Raw genomic sequence first — 22,312 nt, forward strand, 5'->3', positions numbered from 1 at the left:
ACACAGGAGTCAGATAAGAAATACTGCTGTGATGCATTTTACTGCCGGCTTTCTTCTTTACAAGAGCACGTTCTGAATCGGCGAAAATTCTTATAAACATGTTGGAAACATCAGAAATGTCACAATCCATCCATGATACCGTGACTGCTTGGGTTCTCTTCATTGTCATTGTCAGCTAACTCGTCCGGCAACCTCCTGAGGACATGACCCTTCGAGGTTAAAACATGTTTATCGCTGTCTGAAATTACCGTACGCTTCCTAGTTGAATATCAAATTGTTGATACGGTCGATCCCTGACATAAAACGAGGCAAAGGCAAAGACTGAAGACGTATACCTGCAGGTGTAGCCATTTCTGCCTGATGTTTATACAGTTTTACAGCTTCGTGCAGAGAGGCAGGTATACGAGGAAGCAATACTTTATTGTTAGCTATTATTTTTTTTTAATTCAAGCAATTCGAATGCGACAGTGATCACATCAAATCAATGAGCCTGGAGGTATATTTCATGTACATCTGTACATATTTATTTTGACAGTTCTGTTTATAAAAGATTTAATCACATTTCCATCACTGATATTGCTTTTGTTTTTACTCTCATAGTTTGATTAAATGAAACTGTTTCGATTTCTATTAATGCACATGTTTACTTGGTTTCATTTCAGCCTGTTAGCCTGCACATTTCAGGAGCTTTTTTCAGTACAAACCAGGTTAGTTGCTGTTCAATACAGAATTGCATTGCACGAAGTACTTTTTTTGTACCAACGATGTACGGTATTTTCGTTGGGATACATAAAGAGTCACGCCTCTGCTACAGGTTCCTCACGGCAGAGGGAAGCAACATGTCCAAGAAAGCTCATTCCAAATTGTAAAAACCTCCGGCAAACATTAAGACACTAGATAATATATGCATGTACATGAAACTGTCGTCAACTAAATCTAGCACAGATAACACTTATGAAGGAATGCAAAGCGGCGATCAGTGCTTTTAAAAACTTTGTTTATACAGCGTGAACTTTCAACTTCGATCTCTCGCAGCAGTGCTGTATGGTTCCCAACAATGCTATTTCGCAACCATTCCCATGAATTAATGCTAATTGTGTGCAATGGCAGGGAATTCACTCTTTCCATTATGCAAATATGACACATTCACCATTACACGACTCAAGAATATAACCTGATGAAATAAAAACTGAGCAAACTGCTGTTATAAAAACGGAATTAAAGGAAGGAATTAAATCCACAGGATTTAATCTTGCCATTGCTTTTGGTCTTGAATTCGTCTCAGCCGCCGATGTCCACGGTGGAAGGTACAAATGTTCTCCCATGGATAATGAGAATGTGGAGGAAATTGATGTTCATCTTATAGGTAGGTAATGTGCACTCATTTTTGGGTTGTGTTGAAGATGTTAAAATATCAAGCACGCTATAAAACCATTTATAAGACCCACCGTCTTGTGTAAAAAACCTAGCCTCTTCAGTAGGACCATGGAAAGAGTTGCATGAAGTCTCCAGAGGTAGGCCACTTTCAGTGGCAATTTCCAATGGACCGTTCTTCTGACCTGCCACGTGTTAGATTTCCTAGTGATTTTAACCCACAAGGGTCGTTTCCAGTTGACCAAGGTGACCCTTTAGGCTGACCCAGGAAGATGATCTAGGCCGAAGGTAAATTTTGACCTGACCACTGCAGGTAATGTTAAGAGAGAAGCTATTTGAACCTTCACAAATTCTGTGAAATAAGACTAGGTTTATCAGCTGTTGGTAATTTACCGTAGCCACTCAGCTTACCATGATCCACTAACAAGTTCGTAACAAAGAAATTTATTAGCTGTTTGAAAACTATTAAAGCTTTTCTTTTCTTCTCATATATTCAGGTGACCAATTTCCACTGGACGATGGTGAGGCGATAAGAGGTAACACGAGCACATTTGGACTCGATAGAAAATTGACACTTACCTGCCCAGCCACATTGAACATTTCCTTGACCACTAGAGCCATTGTCTTGTGGTCATACGGCAAACCTCACGAAAAGACAACTACTGTTGTTGCTTCGATTCGGCAGACCTCGGGTCTTACCAACTGTATCAATGATTAGATAGACACTGATCAAATCAGTCCAGCCACATTGAACATTTCCTTGACCACTAGAGCCATTGTCTTGTGGTCATACGGCAAACCTCACGAAAAGACAACTACTGTTGTTGGTAAGCTGAGTCTACCAGATGGAACCAGGAACATATCTGATCTTGGAGACAAGGGATGCTTCGGCATAACCTATGAAGGTTCCCTTGTCCTTAACAATTGCTCTCAAGACAGTGAAGTCAGATACTAGTGTCATGTCTTTCCCGATGGTGACGTGGTCGTCAGATCATACCAAGATTTGGTATCCAAAGGTAATTTACTGGCAAAGCTCCAGTTCACTTATCCGACAGGCACTGTGTCTACATATAGCTGTGTTTTAGGAATAAACAAATTGCTTCGATTCGGCAGACCTCGGGTCTTGCCAACTGTATCAATGATTAGATAGACACTGATCAAATCAGAAGTTAATCAAGTGTACAAATAACGTGCCTCCACCAAGGTACGCTGCACATTTATCGTAAAGAAACATTTGACGTCTCTTTGATTAAAAGAGTGCCCAAAACTATTGTTCTGCTTTTAAAATTATCAGAGCCGGACGATTTTTAAAAATAATAACTCTAAGGTGCAACCGCATCCGTGTCGAGTATGAGGTTGTGGGTTGTCGGTGGTTTTACAGAGATTCATATTTTGGTTTTGCAGCTGTTGACAAATCAGAGCCTTTCAGCGTTGTTCTCATGGTAACTCTGTGCAGTTTCATTGCCATGATCATCGTGGCAGGTGTTTGCATTGTGAAATGGAGGAAGTTTAAACCACTGTCACATTCCGGCCAACGGATTGAAGAATACATGAGTGTCCCAAAGATGGGTCAGTGCTGCCTACTTTTCCATTGTTTCAAACCATTATACGTCTCATGCAAGAGGAGACTGGAATATACTTTGGGAGGTTTTACAAACTTGAAAGTTGCATTACAGTTAAACAATTGGAATTATGGATTGTGTTACATATAACTGTAAACATTGGGGAATTAAAGCAATGGGCGATTCACCGAGGGCTCCAAGGACCACAGTGATAATTCCACGGCTTCAACGACAACAGGCCTGAGGCCTCAAAGTTCCCGAGTCAACGTGGATGATGATGAATCCATCGACACTGCGGATAAGGCACAGGAGTACTTTCCGAAAGATTCCTGTGGAACTGCTGCAGAGTCAAAGGTATTGTCCAGAATGAACTCTCTAACATTCTATAATCATTTGCATTTTCGTCAGCTTTATACTTAGGAGAACACTGCATTGAATTCAACTAACATGCACATGTAAAATATATTTCATGGCATTTAAACTGCTACTGTTTTCACAAAGAGGAAAAATATCAAACAAAAATGTTTGCATTACGTAGCAATGACTTCCTGGAAATAAAACAAAACTAAAGGGGGCTTATTGATCAATAGGGCTGCTGATGATAAAGACTTTCCGAATTTTGATAACCAGAATTGATTCTCAGCAGTGACAGACCCGATCATTTCCAGTAAACGGGGTTCATCACAAAACTCAGTAAAAGATGTCAAGAATAAATAATAGCTAATAGATGATAATGAGAGGTTGCGCCAATTCAGTCTACATTGACGTTCTAGGCGCTTTACCAAAGATCATAAAAAAAAACTTGTTACAAAAATTAAATCAACAATTAGAAATTTACGAACGAGCTCAACCAAAAGAACAATTAAAGCGAATCAATGTTTGTACATAGCAACTTGTAGGTGTTAATACAGAAATCTCACCTGCAGATGGGAATTGAGGGCCAACTGCCCCATACGCTTACAAAAACAATTAAATGATAAATGGAATTAAAAGCTAAAAATTGCAGACTTCTGTACACCATGAAACTCATTGTTTTTTCTGTATGTATCGATATTATTCGTCAAGATATACACATGGTTAATAAGTAGTATTTGGAATGTTCGAACCAGGCGGTTGAGGCACAGGGAAAGGTTACAACCTTGTCATTAAGGAAAATTCTGGTTATTTCTGATACGGATAGGTCATGCTTAATTATTAAAGTCTGGTAATGAAACCAAGGATTCCTCAAAAGTGCCTTAATTAGTCAGTGTAGCTAGAGTTTCAGTGGTGGGAGGAAAACCCCAGGAAAATATTTTGGGTAACTCCACAAAATCGGGTAGGGACTGAAAACACCAATCCACATGTGGACAAAGCCGGGAACCGAACCGGGGCCGTAGAGGTGAAAGGCGTGTAAAGACGTACTATGCAAACCTGACTCCCCGACCCGTCATCCACAAATTCCGAGTAGAAAAGCGTGTGTAAGTGGAGTTATTCATGCTTTGGTATCATGGACCTGTTACGCTGTATTTTCATTTGACAGACTAAATTCCCTTGAAAAAGGTAATTTGCGTTGTCATTATTTAGTATTCGTCATCTGGCCTTCATTTGCTCTGAACAATTCCTCCTGGTTTCTACGATAATATTCTAGAAGGAAGGAAATTATATTTTTTTAATTTCTAAAATGTTAACCGGTGATTTTTTTAATAATTATTTTGTTTTTATATTTTGATAGTGCAGATATTGAAATTTGACGTCTATAGTTTGGTAATCAGATAATATAGAGTTTTCCTAAAAATCTTGACTAAAGGGCAATTTTATCAAGTAATTGTCTTTTTTTATATCTATACTTTTTTCTAACGATTTAATCATCTTCAAAGATCATTGGCGGTCCCTTGCACGGTACGATGTACGATAAGGAAACTATGATCAGGATTAAACCAAAGAGAAATAAACTGCGGGTTGTTTTTTTTTAATAGCACGATTCATACTAACCACCGCCTGTTATATTTGATCAGAGAATAGAAATGTTTGACTGTACAAAAATTAAAGCCAAGTTTATCTGATATGAATATTAGAAAGAGGATACTATTAATATAAATGTGTAGATGTGCGTGTAGTTTCAAGCGAAACATGTGACATTTCTCGGATTTTTATTACCCACAATTTTCCTGTCGTCACCACCATACGTTTACTATTTTAATGGGGGGACTGTTATTGACATTATTACTTTACAATATCACATCACAAACCATATTCAATTTTTATATTCAATATCATAAACATGCAATTAATGGCTAGATTTTGTGTGGTATCCATAAGACTCAACACAGATAAATCAGCTGTTACGCTCAGTGAGAATAAAGGATGTTTATCAGACATGAAACGATATCACAAGGAGGAAAACGGTGGACAGGTTGCAGATGCATGAACGCTGTATTCCTGGCTTGATACAGGCGATAATTAAAGAGAATAGTCCGCCTTTGTGAACAAACATTTATTTTTCGCTGTGAGAAATTCTACTAATTTCCTTGCTAAAACATTTTCACATCTAGTATATAACGAGTGTGGACACCTCTATTTGGCCCATGGATTAGCATAATTGTTCCACATATATATCACTGTTGCACCGTTTTAGTATCTGTGATGTTTACCTATATTAGCTACCTACGTTTGCAGTTGTATACCTACTGAAACAGCATTTGCACAACTTCGATCATTAGTGTGAATAATGTAGTAAAAACATGCGATCATTCACTAAAGGGTATTAATGTGATTTCAAGAGTTAGAATTTCAGGCTATTCATGTTGAAGGGACGGCAACAGGTGAAAGGCTTTCGGACATATTCCTTCGCATGGTGCTAGAGCAAGCCTTTCCACTTGTTTCAGGAGTTATTCAGAATGTTGCAATTATACATGTATTTGAAAAACATACCGCCTTAAATGAAAGTTTGCATACATTTCATCTGGATCCAAGCACTTTTACTTCCTTTACTTGTAAGACAAAATACTGTTCAGTATTGCTGGGGAAAGCTTACTTATGGAATGCCAATTTGAGACTTCAAGTGCATTTAAATTACAGATGATCGAAATTCATTGAAAGGAAGAGTTATAGTTTATGTTCCCTAGATAATGTCGTTTTTCGTAATTTTTGTGTCTTTATATATCTGTAACATTACAGATTTCAGTGCATGTGAATTATTTTTAAATTTAAGACATCTATTAACGTGAAACTATATCAAGATGGATCCAGCAGGTCACTGAGACATATCAGTTGGGCACAGGTTGGGCGGGGTGAGGTGGCCGAGGGTATGGGAGACCCATAGGCAAAACTAATTACGTCCTCTTATATATAAGTAGATAATGAAATTTTTGTCCTTAAATTAAATCACAGTTAGTTAGCTGATTTGAATATTTAAAAAGAGGAAACTCTGAATGTAAATGTGTAAATGTGTATGTTTTAAAATGAGCTCAACTGAAGCAAGTACGAATTCCTCTGCTTGGTTTTTATTTTGCCTTTTTATGTCATGAGCATCACATCATGCTTTTGCAGTTAAAAATCATGGAGCACGTTCCAGTTTTTACTTTAGAGTATCATGTCTTAAGTCATACTCTCATCATAAATGGCTTTTACCAGGAGTGTGTTTTTATTCCGCATAATAGTATGGGAAGATTTCAACTTTTTAAAGCCTATTTTTCACTTTTGTCGATAATTTCAAAACTTACATTTTTGTTGTATTATGTCTGTCTATTCATGTCATAAAAATGCAGTTAAAGACTACAGTTTTTGCTTTCTGCCTGAAGGTTTGCTCTTATCCTTTGACTAAAGCTTTAAAATGCGATTTGAGATCTGAACCTCAGCGTATCACCAGCGAAGGATCAGGAGCGTATTAAAAACAAAGCACAGCAATACGGAAGAAACAGCCTTATATGATATCATTACAAATGTAAAAACATAGAGTTTGTTTCAATAGACCCCTGTATTAATACTTTGTTGTTGTTAACCTTAGACCCCACTGGCTATACAGGGAAGTGCATACATGTAGGCCGACGTACACAAAGCTCGCACTGTAGTCGGTTCTATTCATACGGCAGGTAAATAACTTTCGGGATAAGGTCATATTTTTGTGTTATTCTTTGATTTTCAGTATGATTATTTGTCTATAACAAGTTAATTTTGCTGTGAACATTTTACAGAGTTAAGCAAGATTTAACTACAGTATACTGAGGTTGGTATCGTGAAAGCCAACTGTAAGTTGTAACGAAAAGGAAGCACAAAATATCCACCGTTTTAGAATTATACTTTTGGAGTGTTTTGTTTTTGCCAAGCAAGGTGAACGTTGTTTTCCTTCGTTTCATTTTTGACCCTTTTATTTCCGTGTAGACTATGATCTTATATGCTCTTAGCAGAGAAATGTGAATGTCTTACTATATGCATCCTTTTCGTTACTTGAGATAAACGATGGCCAGGTTGTAATGATTGACGTCTTAACTAAATGGCCAACGAGTATCAGATCCCAATGGATTATTTTCAGTCTTGATGATTCTGTGGTATGAGACACAGTGGGGACTGTTACCGTGTTAATAGCATGAAACCACTTTCCTTCCACTGGGAACGCGTGGATAACAAATGTTTATGATACTCAAGAGATTCAATAAAAGTTAAATTTGTTGAAATCTGCTGCCTTGCCTTCTGGAGTATTAAATTGCAAAAAGTAGCGATATGCTTTTCTGTGTACTATACGTCAACTATCCTAGAGCATAGAATAATAAGTGCATGAGATTACGTTTAATGCAAATAATCCTTTGTGGAATATCCTTATTAACATGGACGATAAATATGGACGAGGAATTTGTTGATGTTGTTCTCTCAGTTGTCATCAAACTGGGGTTGGATTTCACTCAAGTTCTCGTAATGCAATCGGTCAAAGGACAAATAGGTCTGAAAGAGAAATAAAAAGAGAAAGCGAACAAATAAGGTCATTTTGTTGATACAAATTCTGCGTGCACAACCTCATTGCTATTTTTACTTTCAAGTCCACAATTTTGAAACTTGAAGGGTTTCAAGACTGCGAAAATCCAGCTGGTTACCCACAGTGACTGTTAGTGCGGACACTCTAGAACAGTTGGAAAAATTGTCCTAACTCCGAAGTAAAGTGGTTCAGGAATGTCTCTAAGACTAATGGTGTAATGTCACAACCGCATTCACAACTCACATGCTTGATTTTAGTGTCATTAATCTCACTGAGGGTGGAGACAAGGTCAGTAAAAGTTGGTCGGTTTTTCGGATCCTCTTCCCAGCATATGCGCATCATGGAGTAGCTAGGAATTAAAGCACAGAAAGAAATTAGTGGCGGTCGATCTTTTGTTAACTTGAGATCGTCTTCAAGGTTTCAGGAACAAGAAAACGAAGTTAATTATTGGCCTGTACAGGTCATTAATTTACCACTTAATACCAAAACACTAAACTTGGGCTAGAAGCCATTAATTAAAACGCTTGTCATTAGTCAACTAACAGAAGCTAATTAACACTTGGTATGAATACATATTAACTTGTTCATAGAAGTCAGCAAGGCCAAACTGCTGTCTATAGTCTGAAACGTAAATCCAAAATCTTACCTTCTTTCATCACAGTTCCTCGGTTTGGGCATACGATATCCCCTCTTCAGCTTCTCAGGGAGCGACTCGCTTGGAATCTTTGGATATGGGGTACCCCCTAGATAAAGTTGAATTGAAAATCAGTAGCACAGAAGAGAAAATCTTTTGTGTCATTTTCCTTGCGATAATTCGATTGTTTTAAGAAGTGAGGGCTTTCCAACTATCTTTTTTCTGTCTCATTTGATTAAATGCAGTTACAATGAAGTATTGTGAAAAACGGAAGGAAAGTAGAAAGCGAAGGTACATTTCTTACCTAATGTGGCTATTTCCCAAAGAACAATTCCAAACGACCACCTGTTTATGAAAATGTGGTCAGCAGAATGATTAAAAGGAAAACAAGGAAAGCGTGGAAGGATGGGATCGATCTGCATGAAACTGAGAAAATCTTTGCGCGAAAAACTGGCAATATATTAACAATTTCCCTTTCGGTCACCAGATTTTTGGAGAGTCACGCATAGGACAAGAAAAAAGTTCCATGAACTTACACGTCACTCTTGCTGGTGTACTTCTTGTTTCTCAGTGACTCAATGGCCAACCAGCGGACAGGAACACGTCTCTGAAATTGCACGATGTGCGATGCAATATGCCATTACATCTCTAATGCTAAAACCTGGTTTCCTTTCATTTTGTCCCCGTGTGCTAACACACTCAGAGCCTGTTTTCTTATCTTTCCAGAATTTATGCCATAGCCTACCGTGCATCGTTTATATGGTGATATGCCTGACTGGTTTTGTTCCATGCATCACATCAATTTTTTTCAAACTTTAGCTTAAAGCATTTAGATGTAATTCATCAGCCCCAATGGCATTACTTTGTAAAGAAGTTTTATTTAGCATTTATTTTATATACAAAAATAAGAAAGTTAACCTCTTTTTCGGTTTAGCATTGCTGACTTGTACATTAGGTTAAAAATTGAGTAAAAACATGGTTGAGAGATTAGAGATGTAACTGTATCATATAAGTTACCGCCGATGTCTGGACATAGATGTCCTCTCCTCTGGACAATCCAAAATCAGAAACCTTGGCAATCAGCCCTTCATCTAGAAGGGTGTTTCTGGCAGCTAAGTCTCGGTGGATCACCTATGGAATTTGAAGCAGAGAAAAGTCACCAATCATTAAGTGATCAGAACTGATAAGAATAATGCTTGGGGGAAATCTGATGTATAATAACAGGCATACCCCAAAATTTTGTAAGTGCTCCATTCCCTTGGCAACATTCAGGGCAAATCTGACCAGCTGTTCTGAGGACAAGGCATCCTCATCTGAGTCTGACTGTGACCGAGCTGTCCGTAGGTAGCTGCGAAGATCACCGTGTGGAAGATACTCCAAGGCAATGTACAATACATCTGATCACAAAAATCACAAAACATGGATCAGGTTCACTGTGTCTGCAGAATCACGGGAGTACAACGATTTTTTCATCTTTGTTTTACTGCTGTAGCATGTGTTTCTTACCTTGATGCTGGCACGCGCCCAAAAGAGAAACGACATTTGGATGGTGACCGATAGAAGTCATTGTTCGTAATTCGTCCAGGAAGTCCTCTATCTCGGTGGTTGACGCGTTACCTGTATTGCGGGAGAATACATTTAAAAATAAGGGAACATTGTGACTTACTCAACGTACAATTAAACGATACAAAAATGTTTGCGAAGGTAGGCTGGGGTAACCTTTGAGCCTCCTGATTGCAGACTTGGTCCTCTCTCCGTCAATTCTCACAGATCCTGATCGCACCTCACCAAAGTTTCCTCTGCCGAGTATTCGATCATCAACGGTGAGGTCGCTCCATGGAATCTTCCATCCCTCAGCCCATGAGGGTAGATTGTCTTCCTCCCTGAAGATCACTCGTGGTTCCTTGTACGGTAAAACGTTGTCATCATCATAGTCGCGCCTATCAACGTGAGAACAAATCTTGCCTGCGTACTTGTGTTTAGCTTGAGATGAAATTCTCTCTTCGTATTGATGTGTAGTCACTAATTTGTTGTCGTCCTCAGACGTTGTTGGTGCATTATGCTGCGGCAGTGCATTGTCATCATCCTGCTGTTCATCACACCTCGGCGAAATTTTGTCCTCGTACTTATGTTCAACGTCTGATGAAATTCTGCCCTCGTAGTTGTGTAGAGCTTGAACTGAAATTCTTTCATCGGATGGACGAGGGTCCTCGTATGAGGTAACATGCTGATAACAAAAGACATCCGAATTAGACACGAATAAGTACTTCACCTCCCATTGATAAAAAAAAAAATTACCTGCATCTAATACTCTTCTCTCCACTTAATATCAGACAGCTTTTAGGGAATTCCTAATACAAACCTATTAGGCTTAGGGAATCTAGACACCTTTCGTGTTCCAAACATTGTTTTTGTGCAAGGTGCTTAAATAGTTGATCGGCTAAGGATAATGAAAAAAGAGATTTTGTTTACATCACTTTGAAAAAAATTAGAACTGATATTGATGTTATGGTGAAATTATTTTGTTTGTAATGAAAAAGACCAATCTCTTTCATTTTGAGGATAGTTTCAGACACCTGGACAAATTTCACCGTCATGTCTTTAATAAACAACTCCGCTGAAAACATTAAACCATTCTCGTTCTTTCTCCACGACGTTAAAAGTCTCCATTGCTGAAAAAGATTCACTACTGCAAGGCTCACCATGTCAACAGGTGGCTGTGTGAGTCTACAGCTCTGTACATTCTGTGCTGCCCTGTGCTTCCTCCATCGCAGAGCAAGAATCACAATCAACACGACTGCAAGCGTACTAATTGCACCAATCGCTGCAGCTGTTGCCACCAGTCGACCTACTCCGCTCTCCTCTGTATCAGCTGATACGTTTGTACAAATGAACAAGAAGCAAGTTAGTTTACAAGCAAAGATGATGACAGTTCTAATAATAATCATATAAATGATACTTTGTCGTTTTTTGGACAATGTTCCAACAACCTAGCTTTTGGTTTTAAAGGCCCATGTAATTATTTCATGCTTTCCTTTTGAGCACTTTTCAATTTGTGTGAAACCGCAGCAATTTTCCAAATAGCGTTAGGGTGCTGTCAACTTAAGTAGAATAGAGTGCTACAATAAAGATAGTTTTATGTTGAAATACGCTAACTTTCAATGAACTCAGTAATTTTCCTCAATTTGTGAAAAGAGAAACAATTTATTTCAGTTGACTTGAACAAAAAGGGCGCAAACCATTTTGTAAAGTTTTCTCTCAGTGGAAGGGGTTGCATGCACCACCTGTACAGTTTTCGAAGCGTTTCAAGATTCCAGCACAAAATAACCGAACTGGCAAATGACACGAAATTCGTTGTAATTTCGTTCAATATGAGCTCCTATTACCTGAACAAGGCTGAAGATGCACGGTGACTGTCAAGGACTCTCCTCGGATGCTAGTCGCCTGACATTGCAGACTTTCGGTGAGGCCACTGTCCCTGGAGTTGGTGACCGTAAACCTGCTGCTTGCGTTTGTTAAGCCGCCTGTGCTGATGCCAGCCAGCTTCAAAGAGCTGAGGACTTTCTCGGAATCACCTTTAAACCAGGAGAGGGTCCACTCGTTCAACCGTATGTCACGGAGGGTGCATTCGAAAGTCCGCTTGGCTCCTGGTGGGACGCAGATTCGATCGGAGCCGCTGTCAACCAGATCGCCGGTTGAGATGTCCAACACACTCAGAATAGGCGCTGCCGCTAAAATAAACATAAGATGTTAACAATTCTTTGCGTGTGCAAAATACAGTGCCTGTGATAACCTCACTATTTGTCAGGAAATATGCAAATCGACGGACAAAGAAGCATACTCTATCACAGGTTGATATCCTCACAAGTCACTGATGACATCACACGTTGTTGACAGTGCATTTTCATTGGAGCTAGTGGGACTCACAGTCCATTGAGCACCATAGGAAAGCACACACCAAAACATAATGTGGCATGCTTAAATCATACAGCCCTCGGCTAAGTCGTAGGCCTAAGCTATTCATATCAATCGACATGAAAACATTCCACCGTCATTACGTGCAGCCTTTTGCGTTGGGCAAGAGGCACTACCATTTTTATCACCTCTGAGAATGGGGAGAATCTTTGCATTTGAATCAAGACACGAGACGGACCGCCCCCCTGCTGGTTATGTTTCACTGAAATCGCAGGAATTCTATTCAGACATCTGGAGGTGCGCTATATACCTCGTGTGGACTTGTGAACAAAAGATGTCCACAGGACGGTTCCCCTCCTCTGAAGTTTAAAGACATTTTGGGGTAGGGATCGTGTGTCGTAAAAGGAAGCGGGTAGTCAAGAAAACCTTGTAAAAAAAAACCTGAAAATTGTGTGCTCAGTTCAAGAAAAATGAGTATTTTCACTGAGTTCTCTTTACTGCATGAAAAGAAAAAGGAATGTCCACAGTAGGCATGTGCAAGGTAAGTGTGAGTGTGTATACAATTTGGACATGGGGGGACCAATTCAATACCACAGATTTTGGAGCCTGCAAGTTGAACTATTCCTAGATAAGGTTTGCACGATTTCATCATGATTCAAGTCTTGGGTTAACGTACACGTATTTTGCGCGATTAGAATTCTAATACGATTTAAATTTAAAACCTATAACACAACCCGGGGAACGTTTCCAGTCTGGGTTTGAGATGATTCCTTTAATTACAGATCTGATGGTACTTCTACGTAGAAATGCATTGAAATAAAGATCAAAGAAAAGACTGAGTATTAAATTCTTATTGTACTTGTGAAGTCTCGTCTTGATTTGAAGTCCATTTTCCCTTGTTCGGTGATTTAAATTCATTTTCATATACCACACTCTTATACAATGTTGAGAGTTCCAGATGTGTGGACTGGCCGAAGTATTCCTACTTCAATTGGTCGAAAACGTGACGGAATTAGAACAAAGAAGATTGAATATGATTGTAAAAATAAAATATTCAACTTTGATAAAGTTCAACTTGAAAAGGTTTGTCATAATTTTATTCAACATTACTTAAACTTTTACTTTCGAAATGTAATTTCACACGCTGTGCACTTAAGATAAGCACTCGACCAGTATGTTTTCACATTTCCTCGCAAACGTATGAATGTTTCTATATCGAATCACTTTGGGGACCAGTCTGAGGATCAGTAAATGTGGCTTTGCATGTTAACTTACCGGCAACGTTTAACTGGACGGTCACCGTATTCCCTTCCTCAATGGGAAACACTTTACATATGTAGCTGCCTCCCGATGACTCCATGACTGGGTCGATGGTCAACGTGCAAGCCTTGTATGTACGATTGTTGAGGCTGACGTCCGTCAGATTTCGATCCTCGCAGGTCATCATTGTTATGTCGTTAAAAAACCATCGGACTAGGGGGTCCTCAACGTAATCAGCGTAGAAAATGCACCGGAGGTTGATTCTCGATCCAATAAAAACTTCCCGATTGATTCCTTCGTAAATCCTCAGGTCAGACTCCCCGGCTTTAACGAAAACAAAACGCACGAGATTACCGGATGAGCAAATGCAAAGGAAAATTGCTGTTCGGACTCATTCTTTGGCTTGTAAACTTTCCAAAAATATCCTTGGTGCGAAGATATAACATTCAGGATTTCAGTCGAGAAGTCCGATGTCTCAATAATCATTATGTTTCGCCTTTGGACGCAGGCAAGTAACTTCAATCAAGAATACTTGAGTGACCGACCTGCCACCAGTCCTTATATCAACTCACTCAACATGTTACGGTTCGGAAAATCGAAATGTCATGTGGTTCTGTTATCTGTTTCTGTGATTCTATAACATACTTTGGTTTGCCTGGAAAAAGTTCACCTTGAAGAAGTAGAAGAATCTCACTTTATAAGGACCAGTTAGTTTAACCACAAGGCCCTTCACGTGGAAATCAGGGCTCTACAGCAAGGAGAGCCACCAAGGCAGTCCGCTTCCGTTTAAGAAAAACCAACACCGAATTCATTTACATATAAATTTTTGCCTAGCCCTATCCTCGAGTCCCAAAGAACTAACCATTTTCATGCATGTAGTATTACATTTACTAGTATATAGTAATAGTATAGCATAGTAATATATTAATAGAAAACTCGCGTGATAGAGAGAAAATGGAATGTCCGCTCAATGCATAAAAAGCCAATGAGCTAAGAAAATCAAGTAGAGACGAGCCGAACATTGAGCCAACAGAATAAACTATACCGGCACACTATAAGTTCGTTTCCTGGCGTCATCTTGTGTCAATCCAAATAACCTTCCGGGTTCTCTATCTACAGACTCACAATGACAACTTGAGCTCATCTCTAGCTGTGGCGTTTATAAACCAATAATATATTGAAATTACAAACTGCAATTGCTTAAATTACAAGAGAGCTTACCTTTAGAAAGATGTAAAGACACAGTAACTAATGTAAATGTGAACAAAAAAGCCATCCTGCACCGTAGGACTTAAACACTGTTCAGCAACATATACTAACACAATGCAGTTCTAAAAATAAACGTTCGAATCATCAGTAAGGGCTTGATTGCGTTGCCCTGCATGCAAGCAGATGTGAAAACAAAACTGAGTTGCTTGTCATTACTTGAACACAGAGTTTTATTTTCACATGGAAATCAATCCCTTTGATGTTATTTTGAGAACTGCATCAGTTCCTTTTTGTGTGACTTATGTGCTTCTGAAAAACAAGGTTTGCCCTAATACTTTTTTTCCCCAGATAAATTCTTATGCCTTAACCATGTCACCGATCCGTACAAGACTCCCAGGCTAGATTGTCAAAACTGTGATTTTTTTTATTTGCACTGACTCTTCCGGTTAATAGATGCTTGTAATGGATATTCCAGAGATGTAACCTGCGATTGTACAACTGCTCATGACGAATTTGGTGTTTTATTTCCACTTGGTTTTAGTAATCGAAAGAGACAGAAGTTTTAGAAGTTGGATATTTTTGCTTCATGAGATCAACAAGTTTGGAAAGGTGTGTTGAAAAACGACCAAAGCTTTGGGCATTCTGCAAAGCAGAAATATTGGATTCGAAGATGAATCCACACATGCTTATTTTGAAACCTTTTTCCTTATTTGAAATCCTTTCCACGTCACTTCTGTTGCCAGTGCCATGCGCGTGCGTACAGTCCTCAGCAGAATTCAATAACGGGTTGATGCATTATTACCGGGGACCATCACGCTTTCCATGCCACCACGTGTCATTTGCTCCATCCGCGCCGCTTCCTTTGACTATTGTTTATGCATGATGAACTTCACATAACAGTGGGATCCACAGTCATATTATATATTTTGACGCTGCTAATGTTTTTTCCACTGTCTCCGCACGTAAATGAATATTCAAGAGACGGCAATGTGCAAAACCCATGCACTTAACATGACGGATGTACATTTATGCGCCTATTTAAAAAAACAACTGTCTGGGGATAAAAGATATGTATTCCTGTGGGCTAATGGTTAATTTCTATTGACGGTCTTCGAAAGAGATTAGTCTTTGTACCTTGTGACAAATTTTTTAATCCTCTTGAAATGTCGGAAATCTTTAGCAAAATCCTCCAGAGTCGCGATTATAGCCTTTATTCAAATTTCACGTTCCATCTCTATCTGTTGCGTCAGGAAAGCATGCGGGCGCTATGCACAGCAAGGTCACGTGACTGGGAATTCCCAACACACTGAATTGCATTACTGTAGCGTAATTTGGAGATGAAATCATAAAATTTCTTCCCTATATTGCTTTAAATTGCCGAATGGGATGAAATTCTTACTCTGAGTGCTTGGGGTACCGATCTCTAATTTCCAACCTTGGAATTTTCTTAACAAATTGGATAGAACTATTCAACATTTGACGAGATAAGGTGTTTACACGGTGAGTTTGAGGCTGGTCGTATTTGATAACAATGATTGTAGCAGATTGCAGGTTATTAAAATGTATGCAAGGCAGAAAAAGATATTGCAATATTCTTCCTCCAAAAAGAATCATTCTGCTCAGGTGTTTAGACTCGTTATTGCACGATTTCTTGCCTTTTGTCGGGCTAATAACCTGAAATTGTCAATTCCTGCAGAGGGAATCAATCTTAAAAGGAAACCAGCCCTTGACATGGTCCCTTCCTGTTGGCAAAGGGATTACACGAAGTGGTGGGGTTTATCCAAATCCAATTAATGTCAGGAACTCGGAGTGTGGTCTGAGTGATTGATGTTTAACCAAGTCGCAAATGTATGGACCTCGCTGACAAATTAAGGGGAGATATTTATTGTTTTCCACTCTTCAGGGAGGTGCTCACTCATGGCACCTAAAGGTCGAGCAATGTACACAACAGTTGTTCTCTTCACTCTCGGACTGTGTTCTGCAACAGGAAATATATGCCCAAAAACCTCAGGTGAGAGCTTTTCTGTGTGATTTGTAAATAAATATAAGAGGGAATGCTATTTCACTCGTGCCATTTTTATGTTTTTTTTTAACCTGCAGTGAATCCAGGCACAACATTTAATTTCCCTTTTCCATTTACTTTGAATGACATAATATTAATACCAACATGACCTCCTGTTGTAGCTTTATCTTCAGCGAAATATTTATCCCACACAACCGATGCAGAATTCTTTTGAGGAGGCGTATTCATGTTCACGTGTGGGGTAAAGTCTGCCTGAGTATTATCTATTGTTCAGTGTACAGTGTGGCGCTCAAAAATGATCCAAAATTAATACCGTCTATTTTAATCACAAAGTGCTTGTGTTTACAGGAAGTATGTTATAAAACGAGCAAAAAAAGCAGCTCTCTGGTGTTTTGTTCCAGTTTGAATTGGTGATCCAGAATATTCCAAACACAGCACTTTAGTGGACCTTATTGAAATATCAAAATGGGCATATCAATCCAAATGGCAATGTCACTTTTACAGTTAGGAGATTAGGAGATTTAAAAGTATGGAAAAGTGTTACTCACTTATTTCGATTCATAAGTTACCTTTAAATATTTTCACGAAATCAAATAACTTTCATTGTGCTGTTTCAAAATACATGGATGTCATGTGTAAAGTCTTTACCATACTGTTACAAGTATTATTGTATGCAAGGCCCTAAAAATTGCATTGCAAAACAGAGTTTGTACATTTGACCATTGCACGCAGTGAATGTAAGACATGGGCTCTAAAACATACTGAGGAAAATCGGTTTTGTTTTCTTCTTCTTCTTCTTTTTCCGGAAAACGGCCCAGGGCCAGTGTTGAGTGCCTGTGTTAGGCAAATTCTAATTTCTAACATTCTAAATTTGGGCACAGGACATAAAAAATAAAAGCATCAGCTAGCCCACAGTGTATACCACTAGTTACTGTACAAGCGAGAATGCATATTTCATGTCGACAAGTTTACAGTTGTGCAATATAATTTTAGATCACCATATCAGATGACCAGCTGACTCTGACTGTCATTTACGACACCCTGTTTTGTGACGTACGTTCATTACAAAATGGCTACCCACTGGTCAAAACGGGAGGCCAGGATGAGGCTCTCATGTGGTGACTCACCTGAGGCTTGTGTACACAATTTTGGTCACAATTTTATGGATTGTAGAAAAATGGGGATAGCTCTTTTGTTTGTACTGAAAAGTCCCATCCTTTCAAAGAGGACTATTGCTGATAAAGTTTCTCAGGGATTGGCGTCTTCAGTTTTCTAACTATAGTCCCCACAGTACAAGATCGCAGCCTACCCTGTGATTTTATTGTTTTAGTACTTTTTTGGTCTTTTTTAACTGCCTGGAATGTACAAATATTTTCCTTTGAAGAAATGGTTCTTTAGGGGAGACTAGTCGTAATACCGTGTTAAAGCTCGCCTGTTGACGTCAGACTTTACTTCGCTTCAAGAAATCCTTCATAGTCACAGCTATGACTTTTATTAAAGATTGATTTTCCAGTGTATTTTGTACACAACACCCGGATACGCCTTTTGTTTTTAAATTAGATTTAAAGATTGGATTGACAGAAGCATGCCTTCTCGGTTTTTTTCTGTGTTCCAGTGAACAATACCCACAATGCTTTTGGCGCATTCAACGTTCAGCAGGGCACGTGGCACCAAGTCCCCTGCCTGTCCTTCCGAGAAGGCGAGGCTGTTACTCGAGTTATTTGGTTCAGGAAGGACACTCCCGAGACTGATCGCCAAACGCTGATCACTCACAAGCGCAACGAAGACCATCCAGAGAGTGAGAGGTACGCGTTTGGGGCGTCTGGTTTCAGCCTCGTTATTAAGGGTGTACAGGAGGGTGACGAAGGAAGATACATTTGTCAAGTCATACCACAAGACACTATTGACAGAACAAAAGAGATCAACATTCGAGTTCTTGGTAAGTTGGCCATATTCCAGTGTTTGTCGATGTTAAATAAACAATTCATAAATAAACTATTTCATCTGAATCGCTGAAGATTTTGTACCAAATTACTATTAGCAGGCTTAAAAAGGGTATTTTGTTCAACGATCATTTGGGACATTTTAAGTTGGCTTCGTACAATACTTATGAATCTTTAGAATCCAGTATTGTGGTTATTCAGGCAGCATTTCACTGCACTTTATACAGGGAATCTTATCAATTGAAAAGCTTTGAAAAATCTCTATATGTAATTTAAATTTAAGGTTATATGTAAATGGAATGCATCAGCAGTACTGCCTCTCTCATTGGATTTTGAAACATATATGTTTGTGCATTCCACAGCATTTATCTTTTCGACTTCGCTTCCAGGGGAGTCCTTCCCAGCCACCACAAGCGAGGCAAATTTTACGACAAGTTTCCTGCGAGGACGCAGAAAGACGCTACCGTGTCAGTGCGCGTCACAGTCAGCCGACGCACCATCCGTAGTGTATTGGTCAACAGGAGAGGGCGTCACTACAGATACAGAGATCATTGGTGCACGTTTCTCTGATGGCACCACCCTGCAGATCCAACATGGCGCTGATTACAGCATTGGTAGCGATGCTTCACTTACAGTCAACTCCCTGACTGATGTACATGATAACCACCGATTCTGGTGTCATGTATTCCAGTCAGGTGGGACTCTGAGAAATTGTGTCAACGATGTAAATATATCAGGTAGTGCAGTTAACTAACCAAAGATATGGTCTAGTTTAGTTGAATTCTGAATTGACCCGTCATCCTTACAAATGTAATTCATCGACTGTACTACTGTATTCTGTATTTTACTCTTTCTTTAACACAGATGAGCAGCCGCGCGACAACAATGCCTTGAAGGCGTCTGAGATATCTTACTACCTCCGAAAGGACATGAAGCAAGTACTCCCTTGCATCAGTTGGACAGCCGGTGTCACTGCCTGTGTGGTTGAGTGGATTAAGCTCGACAACTCAGACCGACAAGTAGTCATCTATAACTTGTCGACTGGTGTCATTGACTCTAGTCCTGCATTTGATCTAGCGAGTGACTTTGGTCTGGTTATTCAATCAGCTAATGATAACCACGCCGGAGAATATCAGTGTAGCGTGGGAGAAAGAAGCAAGACAGTAATTGAAGTCCGAGTGATAGGTATAGCAGGAGACTTGATCGCCTCTTTAAAGTCACGTTTTAGAGCTTTGGGCTCACAGTTGCAAAGATATTTTTAAAATGCTTAAAGCGAAGGATTTTTTTTCTTCAGCTGGGTCTTTCGTCCCAGTTGGCTTTGTTTCTCACTTTCTTTGTGCGGCATTTTTGCGTCTTTGATTTTTCTCCTTTCGCTCGCATTTCGTGGCAGGAGATCAGTTCCCACTGGACAACGGCAGTGCTATAGAAGGCGACCGGGTGACCTTTAGACCTGAGACGAGAATCACTCTTCAATGCCCAGCTCTCTCAGACATCTCTACGACAAGGGCCACTTTGGTTTGGTCCTTTGGATTACCGGACGATCGGTCAACCACGGTGATTGGTACCTTCAATCTACCAGATGGTTCTCACACGATGGACAGTTTTAAAGACAACAGTTGTCTCAATATATCAACGGAAGGATCTCTGCTGCTGAACAACTGTTCCCAAGATGGTGACGTCAGATACTGGTGCCACGCCTTCCCTGCAAATGGCGATCTGATCAGGTCATACATTTTGGTTGCAGGTAAAATTCACTGTAATATTCACTGTAGGTCACACACCTAGAGGGCATATAGCTATCGCTTTGTGGGGGGGGCACCCGCCTTCCGTGTGTATCAAATGCTGGCACCATGTGTCTGTCAAAATTATACGAACGTCCAGAAGTACAATTATCAAAAAGAAATTGTTTATAGGAAGGTAAGCATTTCCTTTAGAAATACTGCCTAAACAAACCAAAAAAAGTGTCACAGAACAAACATTTTTACAAGTATATATTTTTTAACTTTAAATAATTAAAGAAACACTGACGAACACCACTGAGAGAGATAATCAACTGATAGTTTCTTTTTGCAAAGAACAGTTTATTTTGTGACGTCGGAAACGTTACTGCCCCAACCTCGCTTTTCGGTTTGAATACTGGCATATTGCAACAAACGGTTTCCTGAAACTGAGGTGTACAGATGTTTAATTAAATTATAATCTCCAGCAGAATCATGCTGAACAATCCGTCAATATGAGTGTTCCCACAAGGTGTTTGCGGTTACTTTTTACATCTCAGTGTCAGACGGTGAATTTGAAACATCCCTCGCCCTCGTCATTACTCTGGCCATCATTCTAGTCATCTGCCTGGTTGCTGCTCTTGCTATCATTGTTTTCCTTACCTGGAGGCAACGCTCCAAGTCACCGCATCACTAAGATGACAAGGAGAGAGGTGACTACAAAAGACTTGACAAGCAAGGTAAGTGACGTAATAAGATGATCATTTGCAGCAACCCGGTGATCCATTTCCCAGTGTTTGACATATTCAAATTCCTGAGGTAATTTCGTACATCTTGATTTACAGTCATTATAGTTCAGACTAATTTACGCTGACATGTTTGGAGTGTTTTCGATAAACATTACAGTATAACACTGGTCCGGTTCTTTTATCGTGGCATGCAAGTGATATGAGTTGACAATTCATACTTAAATTTTTCACAGATTCTATCAAAGAGTTGGACGTGAAGACGCTTGCCACCAAGGTCAAAAGTTTTGTGATCAAGAAGTTCGGCACGATTCCTGTCACACCGTGGACTGACGGCGATCTCGCATGCTCTGCACCAATAGATACAGTTTACCAACCCTTGAGGATTTTCATCAACGCCTACGTTGGAGGTAGTTGCATAAAATATCAGTTAGATTCAGAGTCGCATATCTTCAGTGATGGCATTTCAGAATTGGCAAATGAGCATGTTATCGTACAGGGCAGGGCAGGAAGTGGTAAGACTACCTGTCTGTACAGGTTACTGTATGACTGGGCCAATGGAAGGGAACATGCCGTTTTTGGTTCCGACAGGATGGTTTTTCTGTTCACTGCCAAAACATTTATTCGTGCCAGATCAATCGGCGAAGCAGTTGTTGAAAACATGCTTCAAAGATACGCAAACATTTCCGCAGTATCCATTGATAATTACTACTCAAAAGACAAAAGCAAACTGGCAATTTTGATCGACGGTTGCAATGACAAAGAAGACATTGACAGCGTCATGGAAATACTGACACACCAAGACCTTCTTGACTGTCAGTTAGTGTTGACCACAAGACAAGCAGAGCTTGCCGAGGTTGCGTCAAAAAAACATAACATGCGCCATGTCACAATTATTGGGTTTACGCTCAAAAGTGCCATTGATTATGTTAATGCCGTGTTGGATACTGTTGACGAAAGAAACGAAGCTACCCCTGAGC

The 22,312-nt window shown here is 39.6% G+C and overlaps 3 protein-coding genes and 1 long non-coding RNA gene across 4 annotated transcripts in view; 3 read left to right on the top strand and 1 right to left on the bottom strand.

Annotated features, from left to right (window-relative positions):
• The window catches only part of LOC147795816 (uncharacterized), a 46,170-nt gene that overhangs the window by 17,778 nt on the left and 6,080 nt on the right, over positions 1-22,312 (top strand). The gene's annotated exons all lie outside the window — the stretch shown is intronic.
• LOC110975455 (uncharacterized) lies at positions 1,219-3,806 on the top strand. The gene is made up of 3 exons (XR_015423540.1): positions 1,219-1,366; positions 1,872-2,390; positions 2,779-3,806. It is a non-coding gene; the product is annotated as an uncharacterized LOC110975455 (long non-coding RNA).
• LOC147795817 (uncharacterized) lies at positions 7,606-13,938 on the bottom strand. The gene is made up of 12 exons (XM_087130726.1): positions 13,709-13,938; positions 11,905-12,249; positions 11,221-11,390; positions 10,238-10,745; positions 10,025-10,135; positions 9,749-9,915; positions 9,536-9,649; positions 9,055-9,125; positions 8,823-8,863; positions 8,531-8,627; positions 8,128-8,233; positions 7,606-7,853 (listed from the first exon to the last, which is right to left on the bottom strand). The coding sequence occupies exons 1-12, from the start codon at positions 13,878-13,880 to the stop codon at positions 7,782-7,784; spliced, it is 1,974 nt and encodes a 657-aa protein (XP_086986852.1). The 5' UTR covers positions 13,881-13,938; the 3' UTR covers positions 7,606-7,781.
• Positions 16,205-21,707, top strand: LOC147795818 (uncharacterized). Its single transcript, XM_087130408.1, has 8 exons — positions 16,205-16,402; positions 16,806-16,913; positions 18,541-18,864; positions 19,258-19,605; positions 19,733-20,053; positions 20,259-20,612; positions 21,147-21,326; positions 21,569-21,707. Exons 2-7 carry the CDS (start codon positions 16,820-16,822, stop codon positions 21,281-21,283), a joined length of 1,578 nt encoding a protein of 525 aa, XP_086986534.1. The 5' UTR covers positions 16,205-16,402; positions 16,806-16,819; the 3' UTR covers positions 21,284-21,326; positions 21,569-21,707.

This window comes from Acanthaster planci, linkage group LG20 (assembly GCF_054643075.1).
Source record: "Acanthaster planci isolate LZ-2023a linkage group LG20, COTS_SCS, whole genome shotgun sequence".
NCBI classification, from domain to species: Eukaryota; Metazoa; Echinodermata; class Asteroidea; order Valvatida; family Acanthasteridae; genus Acanthaster; species Acanthaster planci.

What these genes read in the sequence shown, in the direction of transcription:
- LOC147795817 (XM_087130726.1), bottom strand. Translation starts at nt 13,880, where the DNA reads ATGATGACCTGCGAGGATCGAAATCTGACGGACGTCAGCCTCAACAAT. An exon ending in TGCAATCAGGAGGCTCAAAG is followed by an intron (nt 10,136 to 10,237) that starts GTTACCCCAGCC and finishes CCCGCAATACAG; the next exon opens with GTAACGCGTCAACCACCGAG. An exon ending in AGCACTTACAAAATTTTGGG is followed by an intron (nt 9,650 to 9,748) that starts GTATGCCTGTTA and finishes CAAATTCCATAG; the next exon opens with GTGATCCACCGAGACTTAGC.
- LOC147795818 (XM_087130408.1), top strand. Translation starts at nt 16,820, where the DNA reads ATGGCACCTAAAGGTCGAGCAATGTACACAACAGTTGTTCTCTTCACT. An exon ending in TATATGCCCAAAAACCTCAG is followed by an intron (nt 16,914 to 18,540) that starts GTGAGAGCTTTT and finishes TCTGTGTTCCAG; the next exon opens with TGAACAATACCCACAATGCT. An exon ending in GTCATACATTTTGGTTGCAG is followed by an intron (nt 20,613 to 21,146) that starts GTAAAATTCACT and finishes TTTACATCTCAG; the next exon opens with TGTCAGACGGTGAATTTGAA.